At 43.1% G+C, this 12,762-nt stretch overlaps 1 protein-coding gene across 1 annotated transcript; it reads left to right on the forward strand.

Moving 5' to 3' along the window:
* The first annotated feature begins 4,221 nt into the window (after nucleotides 1–4,221).
* LOC147428537 (cysteine proteinase COT44-like) lies at nucleotides 4,222–9,193 on the forward strand. The gene is made up of 5 exons (XM_086496424.1): nucleotides 4,222–4,849; nucleotides 6,453–6,694; nucleotides 7,455–7,595; nucleotides 7,696–8,229; nucleotides 8,901–9,193. Exons 1-5 carry the CDS (start codon nucleotides 4,360–4,362, stop codon nucleotides 9,009–9,011), a joined length of 1,518 nt encoding a protein of 505 aa, XP_086352550.1. The 5' UTR covers nucleotides 4,222–4,359; the 3' UTR covers nucleotides 9,012–9,193.
* Nucleotides 9,194–12,762: the final 3,569 nt, after the last annotated feature.

Here is a 12,762-nt window from a genome sequence, read left to right on the forward strand (position 1 = left end):
ATACATTGTGATTTTTTTTATTTTTTTATTTTGTAAACAACTTGTAGAAATCCGAGAGGGCACGCAAGAGGCAATTGTTGTCGGAGGGTTTTGTCTTACTTAGGGAAATTTAGCTTGGAGAGCAAATCGAGGCTTTATCTAGTAGCATGGCTTTGCCATGATTTTCTCATGTTGCAAAGCTTTGCCTCATTGAAGCAACATTCATCTCATTCTTACATTGCATATTTTAAATTGCTTTCATTATGCTATGTTGCAGGTTGTGCCTTGTGGTGCTATTGGAGGAAGCGTAGCATGTAGGTGATAGTGTTGTGCTATGCAACACAAGTAGCTGTATTTTCTTCGAATGTGATATCTTGCTCACTAGATTTTATTTCTATCCTCTCAATTGAGGGTTTAATCTAAGCAGGTTTTTGTGGTTTAGATGTTGCAAGATGTAGGTGAGAGTCAAAAACTTGTTGGTCATATGTTTTTTGTTGTACAATGCATCTTCCATTGAAACAGCTAGTTGATTATGTCAGAGAGAAAGAGAGAGAAGAAGAGAATTTTAATGTCGTAGGAAACTATCCCAAGAGACCTTAAAGATCTATCCGACGAGGAGAGTTGAACTCCTGACCTCTTATTCAAGAGAAAAATGGCATAACCAATCTACCACACTTGAGAGAGAGAGAGAGAGAGAGAGAGAGAGAGAGAGAGAGAGAGAGAGAGAGAGAGAGAGAGAGAGAGAGAGAGAATATTTATGTATTAAAAAATAATCAAAAAATTAAATTTTGAAGTAGTCTCATTTGTTTTAGTATTGCCTCATTGGAGATTGTTGTGGGTTTTAGCTTTGCTATGATAGTCATAACATAAGATTTTGCTTGCACTTGTATACAAGTTTTTTCTCTAGCAGTTGGCTGAGCAAGGAGAAATGGGGATGTGGGACAGTTGTACATGAAATTTTACGATGATATTACAAGCTCTATTGATAGTGTAGAGATTTTGACTAAGAGGTGTCTCTACAACGAGTTGTAATAAAGGATCTTTCTCCATGAGAAAATAGCAATTGTTGTCCCTGTTTTAGTGTAAATCACAGATCGATAATGCTTACATCTCTCTCGATCTACAAAACTATGAGCTGCTTATTCTTTCCATGAGTTTTCTTTCCCCTTGTCCCTATTGACTCCTTCCTATCTCTTACTTTTTCTCATGTTCTTCCTTGCTAATCTTCGTTCTCTATAAACACACTTTTCTTCTCAAGAAAAGTGTGCAATGTACTCATCACAGAATGCTCTCAAGAATGTCAATGCAAATATTTGAATATTTGATACTATGCCAACTCATGCTTTGTTGAACTCACACATAATTTGCCGTTGTGTTTAAAATTTGTGCCCCTAGTTTCTTACACACCAAGTCCCCTTCTTTATTCTTACTTCTAGTAGCTGCTCTTGGCATTCCCTTGAGCCCAATGCTATCTTGGCTCCTCACATCCTTCTCCCATTCTCGTTAATAGAACCCTCACATTCCTATTTAAGTTGTTGGCTTGTTTCCTTGCTTAAACCACCTTTGACCATCATTATACATCTACCCAAAGCTTAGATATAGAGCTTTTAAAGTGGGATCTAGACTTAGATCAAGGCCTAAAATTGACACCTAATTTTTTTGTAAAGGGCCTATCAAAACAAGCGATTTAACAAAACCTCGTGTCATTGATATGCTATAACTTCGAAATTGCCTGTCATTTTTTGTGTTTATTTCCTTGAGTTAACGTCATATATGGAAAATTTCATAAGTTGACCGCATTACATAGCATATGAAAGGGAGCTCGAAAAATTGCATGTCAAAAAGAAATTTCTGCTATGCTTGGCAGGCCTGGTGATTTTATCACTTGTTATCACTCACCTTTGGAGGCTTTAATGAAGCTCAACCTAAGGTCTTTTAAAGCTCCATTAGGTGCACATTGCTCCTGGGTAGACCTCTCTCCATTTGGACCCTTATTGAGATGGAGCTTATCTCTCCTCTTGGTCCCCTGGTGAGAATGGGTCTAGCAACACATATCTGTATCCTAACTCTTGTTTCCATTTATCTTCCCATATTAAATGATTAGTTCAATATGAGAAAATCATTTGGGATGGATGGATATTAGATTTTATGACACCTTCCCCCTTGGGAATGAAACTCGTGCATGCACTTGCCAACGATAAAAACGGACTATGTTGTGAGCATTCCGTACACCCCACGAGGAGTGACCGATGATAAAATTGCTAAGTCAAAGCTTATTAGTTGAAACCTCATCATCGTGAATTGTGTAGTCTTGTTCCGGAGCCTTGTGTGAATGCGATGGTATCAAGAGGGGTAGCAAGTTTGCTTTCAACCACAAACGAGTGCTAAAGAGTTAATTTGGTAAGGGTGCATATGTACGTCGAGGGAGAAGCGTTCTACTGACGTAAGAGGTCTTGGTGTATTCTCATCAACTGATCTGCGAATGTTGTCATCTTTCCTTCGCTGCATGGCATAGGATGAGAGAAGGTATAGAGAGAAGGGTAGATTTTTGCTAACTCTGCCAAAATTGGCCAAGAGGCGTTTAACACTAAGCAGGGATTAACCCTTGCTGCGCACGTCACAACTGAAGCTCTCTACCCCCGCCCTCTCTCATTAACTAAGCCAAAAGAGGCGGAGTTACACAACCCCCACCACAGGATGCAGTTTTATCCGCAAGAAGACAGGGGGGATGCCATCACCTCTACCCCCGCCTTGCTGTGTGCAAAACACCCTTTAGTTGGCAGCCTTTTCACTAGTCAACACAATTTTCCCACACCAACAAAATGCTGCACAGAGCAGGTTGAATAGGAACTGGCTCTAAGGGCCAAGTCGCACCCAGTGCAAGCAGGGTTAAGGGAAAAAAAACGCGACCTTTGGTCGCACCTACAGAGAAGCCACCTACTACAGAGAAGCTCATTAGGCAAAGCATGAGGAAATTTCGACGAAAAGAGAGCACACTCATTGGGCAACGCTGGAGAGAAGTACGGTCATGCATTCATTTGCATAATTATTAGTAGCTTAATCCTCTAAAAAAATGAAGGGGTTAACGCTGCGTTAACAAGACTTCGAGAATCCAGCAGATAAATTCGGATTCACTAAATCTCCCTCCACTACCTTTGAAAGGGTACCCACATGAGAGTTCCTTTATGTGGCCTTGAATTAAGGATGTTGCCGCCATGCCCTCTTTGTGCACACAATGTAAGCCATTTCCATCGAACTCGCTCTCTCCTCCCTCTGCTTCTCGCCTAGATTGACGGGCCGCAGCGGCAAACTACGTTCCAAGCCCTACTTTGACAGGTTCGCAGCAGCGGTGTAGAGATTCCTGCTGGGGTAAGTGTTCAGTTGCATGTGTGGACGCTTTGAGTGCGACCCAGCTCTAAAGTGCTAGTGAGAGTCATGTTGGAAATCCATCACGTGGCGGGAAAAGAATGGCCGGCGAAAAAACAGCAGTTGGGAATAAAACAAGAGCTTGTGTGACGAGGCACGAGGCAATCGTCAGTGAGAGCGCGTGGGACATTTACTGCGCATGAGCCCAATTGCTCGTAAAAACAGGGGCGAAAATAGGGGAAATTCAAATCAAAACAGGGGAGCGCTATTGTGAGAGCATCCAAAACAGGGGAGCAGGAGCGAATATCGGGGTGCCGGAGCGAGATAGGCGAGAGCTCAGAGCGCCAGCAGCTCGCCGGTGATGAGATGGGCGCTTCCATCTCCTAGTCAATCGTGGCCCAGAGTCTGTTCTTGTCCAGCCCACATGCGGAAAATAGAACTTGCGCGACTGCTAGAGCTACTCTATTATTGTGGTACAAAGTTTTACTGGAGCAGAGGGATGTCAAGCCTGGCTATGGTGAAAAAAGCTCTTTGCTTTGATGATTTGAACTGCTGTAAGAGTTTCCTTGAGCTTGCTCTGACCTTGAAGGTTGATCTGTGCATTTTGCCTGCTCGATCAAGTTTCAGCTGAAGCCTGAAGGTCTCCCTGATCAGGAGCCTCCCTCTGCCTCTCATTACCGCTGATAGTCAATGCTCAAGTCAACTCTCTGGTAACTTGTGTTCTCAAGTTTCACCCTTCCATTATGCAAATCACACCTGGCATTATAAAGTAGACGTAGTAGTCTCCCCCCCCCCCCCCCCCCCCCCCCCCCCCCCCCTTCTGTCACAACATACACACCCCCCCTCGTAGGGCGGTCGAATCCATCAATAGAAGACTTTTAAAGAGTAAATCCTCAGAACTCATCCATATCCAACTTGCTCTGTAAGCTAGCCCTCTGCCTTGCATGAATCTCATATAAAGCCCGCATTTCCCACAATTGCAACCTCTGCATAGTGTCTCTGTAGCGCCTTATCATGGCGGCAGGGTTTCTCCCACGACTCCTACTGCTTGCCCTCCTGTCCTGTGGCCTGTACTTCACCATTGTCCATTCGCGCCCCCTTGTGAATTACTTGCCCGAAGATCTCCAATCGGAGTCGCGCCTTCTTGCCCTTTTCGAACGATGGAATGAGAAACATGGCAAGCATTACCCTTCATCTGCACTGAAGGAGAAGCAAAGGAGGTTTGAGATTTTTAGAGAGAATCTACATCACATCCATCAGCACAATCAGAAAGGGCCCTCATATAGGTTGGGGTTGACCCGGTTCGCAGACCTGACAAATCAAGAATTCAGGGAGTCAAAGTTCTTTGGTCGCCGAAAGGCGTCGAATCCTCAGAGATTAAGAGCAATAAGAAAGGATGGCTTGCAACAAGGGACAAAGAGCTGCAGTGCAAGTGAGCTTGCCTCTTCGTTTGACTGGAGAGAGCTGGGAGTGGTTATGCCAATCAAGGATCAAGGAAGCTGTGGTAAGCATTTTTGTTTTCATCATTGCCCATTTTATATTGTGCTGCTATCTATTGCCTTGAATGTCATTCTGGTTGTTAAGGTCACCCTAAACAGAATAGTTTGAGGTGTTTTACCTGATGCTGTCAATCTGCCATGCAATCATGGATAATGTTCTAAAGTAAATGGCTTCAATGGTTCTGCATTCACACATAACCTTATCAGCCTAGTGTCAATGTCTCCTATGTTGAAAAAGCATAGCTGTACAATGAGGCATTCTGAAATTGATTGACTCAAGCATGCTGTTCACTCATTGTGCTCATCTTGAAAATGTGTATGTCGCAGCAACTCCTGAATGTTTGTGAAACTCGGTATTATGCTGCTGTGCTTATCTAGCAGAATTAGCTGCACAATATGTGAGAATAGACATGGAGATTTCATTGGCATGAGATGCTACATTTGTAAGTCTTTTGATGAGACAGCTCAGTGCGTCTATATTCTCACCCACCCACATGCACGCACACGTGCGCATGCGCGCACACACACACACACACACACACACACACATGTTTTCCTTGCTTTCTACAGTTGCCTTGTTTTTATGCAAGAATGGCATCTATTCCAATAGTGATGGAACATTTTAGTGATGCGCCTCGAATCGGTTAAAATGATACATAGTATATGATGGTGAGTGGAAAAACTGATGTATTGTCCAAGTGGTCTCTTGCTGGAGGCGCCCCTCCCTGACATGTATGTCAATTGTGGTATGTTCCTTTTGATGTGTTTTGCTGCATCCTATGCTTCTTTCTCGATGGAGAACCACAGAAATCATATCTAGGGGACCATAGAATTTACACTAGACTTCTAAGACTTGAGTAAATTCTAAGCATTTATGCTAACAGCTAAGGCCCTACTAGATTCGGTCACAATCAGGCATAATATTGTCTACACCTTTGGCTTGTTGCTCAAGTCAGATTACCAATCACTTTTGGAGTGATGCAGTTAAGACTTCGTCCTCAACTATGATATCGTGTCGAGTTAGTATTGATAGCATCATGTATGTGATTCTTGTAAGCCAATTTGACTATAGTCTATCACACCTTGAATTTTTTGTCTTGGCGGCTAATTTGTTTAAATGTCTCATTGTGCTTCTTCATCCATCACTAATTGTATGGATGTCAAATGCATGTAATATGCATGCATATACATATTGCTGACACGAAAACAACAGAGTGGGCCCCCTAATATGCATATGCTCTCTTCAATAAAAATCAAAATGTAATCATCGTGGAATCGCATCATGGCATCATGGAACACCTTCATGGAAGAATAATAATCTAAATCGATTCTACGAAATCATCATAGACTTTATGTCTTGCCTCTTGTCAAAATCTGCTTGTGATACTATGACACCTACACATTTTACGAGTATGCTACAACCTTCAGGATAGGCAAATTTAGGAATCTGTAGAACTCCTTTTCTTTTGCAGAAAGATATCACAACTTTGTGCTTGCAACACCTAGTATTGTCCTAAAGAAGACTCTTGCTGGCTAAGAAAATTGTTTTCCTAAGGATTATTATGTACACACAGATTTCATTGTGATGCTTTTGTTTCACTTTTGTAGGAAGCTGTTGGGCATTTGCAACTATCTCAGCAGTTGAATCAGCAAATGCAATATCCACTGGAGATCTGATCAGCCTGTCCGAGCAAGAGCTGGTTAGTTGTGATGGTACCAACTACGGTTGTGACGGTGGGGATATGGACTTGGCAATGGGCTGGATTGTTGACAATGGGGGTGTGGATACAGAGTCAGCTTATCCTTACACAAGCACCAGCGGGGACACTGGGTATTGTAACTATAGGCTGGTAAGTGTTCTTTTGCTTTAAACTCTGAGACGTTTACAGATCAATGTTTTTGAGTGTTATTATGCTCAAATGTGTCATCTACGATGCATTGTGAACAACTGACCAGAAGAAGTGTATGTGTTCTTTGTTTCTGTTGTCTTGCTGATAGCCAAAGTCATCTTGGAAACAATAAGAGGCAATACTTTTGTTTTTTCTGTGTTAAATATTTCTGAAGTTTTCCTCCGTCATACCTTGTCACTATATCACACCCCCATTCCACGAAGGATCAATGGCCCAAGATCATCAGCAATTCTCGGCTGCCTGTTTCCTAAGGGTGGTGGGAGTGGGGGGACTTGCTAGACTTGAACCCTCCACCTTCCCATTAAGATGTAGGCTCTCTACAGTTGCACTAGTGCATGTGTTTATGTCGTGATGGCAGAGTTTTCCATAGGTACAGCGTTTTCCATCGGGTGACTGTGGCACACATTTAGTTCACACGTAATTGGCATGTAGTTCACAAATGCTACATAGTTCACACAGAGTTTACACAGTTCACACATAGTGTGTCTACATGTAGTTTGCATCCAACTTATCAAAGTGCATTGGGCGGCGGCGGAGATCACATGCAATTCTAAGGGGATTATGGTGAGCATTGATCCACTTCTGGGAGTGGGGGTGGTACCTAGATGTCATGTTGGGATGCTGATCAAAGAGACTGACTTTGACAAACTTTGGGTATATGTCAGCCCATAGAGGTTAATTTCTTATGGCTGTTGTGCAGCTCAATGACAAGGCAGTAAGCATTGATGGCTATGAGGATGTAAGTTCGTATGATGAAGATGCTCTACTATGTGCGGCTTCCGAACAGCCGGTAATTGTTGCGATCAATGGAGGAGCATATGACTTCCAGTTATATTCAGGGGTGAGTTGAACTTTCTCTTTTCGACTCCACAGTATTGAGATATCTTTGCCTCTCACTTTGCACTAATAGTTTGTGTGGCTATTTCAATGCGTTTGGTCAGGGTGTTTTCAATGGTACATGTCCTGGAGAGCCAGATGATTTGGATCATGCAGTGGTGGTTGAGGGTTGGGGCTCACAGAATGGTGCTGAGTATTGGATAGTAAGAAATTCATGGGGCACAGATTGGGGCTCAGAAGGGTATATATACATGGCTCGTAACACAGGGGATGAAAAAGGCACTTGTGGTATCAACAGTGAGCCGTCGTATCCGGTCAAGTTGTCAACTACACCAACGCCGGATGTGAGCGAGGGACCATCTCCATCCCCGCAGCCGGGAGGCGAACCACCTCCTGTTTTCCCCTCGCCACCTCCACCTCCTCCTTTTGTCCCCCCTCCACCAGCCCCGGAAGAACAATGCGACATATTCTTCTCATGTCCTGCCCATCAAACCTGCTGCTGCATGTTCGAATGTTTCAACGTATGCCTCATCTGGGGTTGCTGCGACTACCAGTCTGCGGTTTGCTGCTCCGATCATCTATCGTGCTGCCCATCTGACTATCCTATTTGTGATGTGAAGGAGGGTTATTGTCTCCAGGTAGGTTTTCTTGTTTTGCTTTTCCAAGGTTTGATTAGTTTTTTGTTAGGTGATTAAGCTGTGGATACCATGTTTGGTTACTTTTAGATAATGTCTATACTTTGATTAGTTTTTTTGTTATGTGATAGAGCTGTTCACACCATTTTAGAAGCTTTGATTAGTTCTCTGTTATGTGATTAAAGCCGTGGATACCATTTTTGATTATTCTGAGATAATATTTATGCTTTGATTAGTTTTCCTTTTATGTGATTAAGTTGGCGACACCATTTTTGAAGCTTTGATTAGTTTTCTGTCGTGTGATTAAGCTGTGGATACCATGTTTGATTATTTTGAAATAATGTCTATGCTTGATTAGTTTTTCTGCTATGTGATGAAGCTGTCTAACACCATTTTTGAACATCTTGAAATAATGCTTATAATGTGAATAAGCTGTAGGTACCATGTTTGATCATTTGAAGTAATGTCTATGCCTTTGATTAGTTCTTCTGCTATGTGATTAAGCTGTTGGCACCATTTTTGAACATTTTGAAATAATGTTTATAATGTGAATTTTTTCCTTTTCCAAGCTTTGATTAGTTTTTCTATTTGTTTGTGATTAAGCTATTGACACCATTTTTGATGATTTTGAAATAATGCTTATGATGTGAATTACTTCATTTTTTGCTGTGCAGGACTATGGTCCGGGAGCTGTTGCATATGGAATTCCTCTACAGAAGCGGACCCGAGCCAAGTTCCGCAATCCTCTCAGCCTGAATGATTGGCTTCCTCTAGCAGACCAATAATAGGGCCAAACTACTTGTAATGTTTTTACTGAGAAAGCTGTCTTTAAGAAGCTATCAAAGAGTGTAGAAATTGTTTTGGCTTGATTATCTATGTAAGGTTTTTTTGCGTCACAGCAGCGTTCAGCGCATTTGTACCCTCGTTGTGCAATAATACTGAGGTGGGAGAGATGCTCTTTTGTTAATCTCCAATTGTTTCCGAGTGATTTGGCTTTCATGAATTTGATTACAACAAATTAGATACCTCTCCTGGGGGTTGGCTCAGCTGTGTGCGTGCATGATTTGGGTTGGGAAAGATTTTCTTTATTTCTAAATTTGCATTTATGTGGGTGTGCATAAAGACTCTGGTTTGATACCCAACACAGCAGGTAGTAATGTGTTGGGTTTGTTGGCATTGTTGGAGAGGCATGTGCCAATAATGCCAACTATTTTGGATTTGGACAACTGTGGCCCAGATCTCGTTGAAATGTCTGGTTATTGCTTTTCTAACTCATTCCCATGATTTGCTCACTCTTTCACATCTCCGGCAGTGCCTTCGTCTTCTGCCCCTCAACATATCACACGGGCCACTTCAAATAGGATCAATGGTGGAGGAGACGGAAGGCACTGCCCCTCAAAAACCATATCACACGGGCCACTTCAAATAGGATCAACGGTGGAGGAGAAAATTGAGGGGCATGTCATTGTGAACCATCGGTTCTGTTGGCACAGGTGACTTGAATTCGCAAATTTCCCTTGAATTTACATATTGCTCGCATTTACGATACCACACCCAAATCCCCAATATTTCAGTGAACCCATGTGGGTGTAGTGGCTAGACCGCATGACTTACTTGGGAAGTGGTAAACTGCCCCAAACTGAAGAGCCTACCCACCTACCCAAATTATGAACTTTTCACACTGAATTTACTAAGTTTCCTGAATTTACAAATGTGCGTCAGATTGCCCAAATCCCCTGAATTTACAAATGTGTATCAGACTGTCCAAATCCCTTGAATTTACAAATGTGCATTGAACTGCCCAAATCGCAAGAGTCCCATTTGAAGTGGCCCGAATGATATAGCGTGCAGATGGATTGTCTTTACTGGCGTTGTTTTTCAAGAGGGGTTGAGGTTTTTTGAGGCATGTGGGTGGAAATAAATAGTACAAGAGAGGCATATGCCTCTCTCTCTCTCTCTCTCTCTATCCATAATCCCATTGAAAGGCAGTGCCATATAGTGTGCAGAGGCAGATGCCTTAGTTTAGTAAACGTAGCAACATGAATGTGTCAATGGTCACCTTGTAATCTTCTTGCTCATATCTATTGGGAGTAATTTTTTGCTTGTTGAAAGCTCAATCTGGTTGGTTGCTATCACAAGAAGATTTAGAAATTCTCATGTAGGAAAACAGTGTCTTTCTCAGTGTTTTTCATACAATGCATAACATCATGAGCTTCTGCTCGAGAGGCACCGCATACCTAGCTAGGTATGCGGTGCTTCCCTCACAGAAGCTCATGATGTTGAGGTAAGTCACAATGTGGGAAATAGTGTGAGAATTTGTCTAAAACTTTTTGTGTATCATCTTAGAGGCAGTACTCTACCATACCTACATTCAGAGAAGAGCTCGTAAGGGGCACAACAATGTTCCTGTGTGCACGAGCGTGGGCATGGGGGGCACGTTCTTGCAACCCGGTCACGGTGAAGGCATGGTATGTGAGAAAAGTAACCTCTTAAGGCCAATGATCAATCCCTTTTCCTAAACACGTACATGGAGGTGCGCTCACGTACTTTAAACACGCGCTCGCTCGCTCACATTAAAGAACCTTTTCTAGCAAGCTTATGGATCCTAACAGAATTGAGGATAGCGTGACCTCACTTGCAGCTTTCTCCTTCTTGTTGCTATGGCAACGTGAGTCATGACGGCATATGCGTAATAGCAAAGCTGACAGGGTTGGAGAGAGGGGGAAAGGGCTACAAAAATGTGGCCTTGTTTCTTGGGCCAGAAGTAAAATTTTTCTATTTTACAAGAACCCTTGGAATTTTTGAACCTGTGAGTCTTTCGTCTTTCCAACCAAAAGCGCAAGCTTTGGCGTTTGCGTGGTCGTGAGAGAGAGAGAGAGAGAGAGAGAGAGAGAGAGAGAGGCTTTTCTCTTACAATGTGGGGTGTAGTTGAGGAGGCCGTGGGCTCTCTCTCTCTCTCTCTCTCTCTCTCTCTCTCTCTCGTCAGCAACTCATATTCTCCCAATAGCCATCTCAAAGAGGGTGGAGAGAGAAGAGCTACGCTTCTCTTTCTTCATCGTAGCTGTGATTAGCAAGGGTTTTACTTATAGCGTTGTTAAGAAGTTTTAAATGCAACAACTTTGGTCACTTCGCCAAGGATTGCCCCTTGAAGTCTAATGATATTGCAACTCCGGGGCAGCACATGCCCCCAATAAAATGGAATCCCCGATGGAAGGGCTGGAAAAGCAAGGAGACAATAACGAAGGGACAAATGCAGGGAAGGATAAAGGAGAGATGGTATGTGAAAAAATGGATACGAAGATGCAGGAAAAGATTGTGGAGGAATCGATTCCCATACAACGAGCTTCTGAAGGCACATGCAATAATAATAGGATCATTACTCCCGCTGCTACCCCCAAATTTATGATAGTGACAACGGTGATGGTTGTCCAAGTCCCTGGTTTGAAAAGAGTCAAAAGAGTGAAGGCAGTGGCAAGAGACTCCAAAGTGCTTCAAGTCGTGAGAACACTTGAGGTGAAAGGATCTAAGTCATCCTCCACCCTTTCGAAAGGAGGGGGGTTCATTGTCCCTCTACACAATCCATTTGCAGCACTGTAAGAAAAGAAATCCTGTGACTTGGAACCCCTTGGATTCTCTTGAGACCAAGGAAAAAGGAAGGGGGGGGGGGGGGGGGAATGATTCGGATGCTGAAGAATTTGTTCCTCTATCCCAATGAACCTCTTATTACTGACGGAGTCTCTCACTATCCAATCTTGGAACGTAAAGGGGTTGAAAACCCGTAAGAAGAGTACCCTATTCTGGGAGGAAATAAAAAAGGAGAAGACAATCAACTTCTGGGCCATCCAGGAACACCACCTAAATGCCCATAGCAAGAGAAAGCAGGTGCTAGGAAAGAAACTGGTAGTCTATGGAGAAGGAAATAACGGCTTCAGTGGCGTCCTCAGCATTGCGGACAGAGAATTGGAGCCGAAGTTGGTTCTTAACCACCCATCCGACAGAATCTTGGGTATTAGAATCAAATGGGAAGGGCATCCCCTCACCATTGTGAATGTGTACGGCCCTTGCAATGCAAAAGATAGAGCTAAACTATGGATGCATCTCAGAGATACTCCTATTGAAGGGGAGTCGCTGTTGGTTGGTGACTTTAATATAGTAGAAAAGAGCAGAGATAGAACACGATCCTCTAGTATGCTGGCTGGCTCAGAAAGGTCTAAATGACAAAGTTTATGTGAAAAGTGGGCAATGATCGACTTATGGGAAGTTGGCCCATGGAACAGCACACCTGGGTTCACCTACACAAGCCTCCAGTACGCCTGCACTGCCTCCAGATTGGACAGATGCTATTGCTCGCACCAAGTTGACAGGATACCGGCGTTGATGGAGATGAAGGTAGTCCCAACATCCTTTCGGATCACATTCCTCTGCACATACATTTGAAGAAGAATAAAGAGGAGAGCAGACCCCAAGAGGTGAGAAAAAACTGTTGGTAACAGGGGCACACCTATTCAAAGACCCTCTTTTCAGGAATCTAACCAA

This window comes from Adiantum capillus-veneris, chromosome 23 (genome assembly GCF_014529385.1).
Source record: "Adiantum capillus-veneris isolate H3 chromosome 23, ASM1452938v2, whole genome shotgun sequence".
Taxonomy (NCBI): Eukaryota; Viridiplantae; Streptophyta; class Polypodiopsida; order Polypodiales; family Pteridaceae; genus Adiantum; species Adiantum capillus-veneris.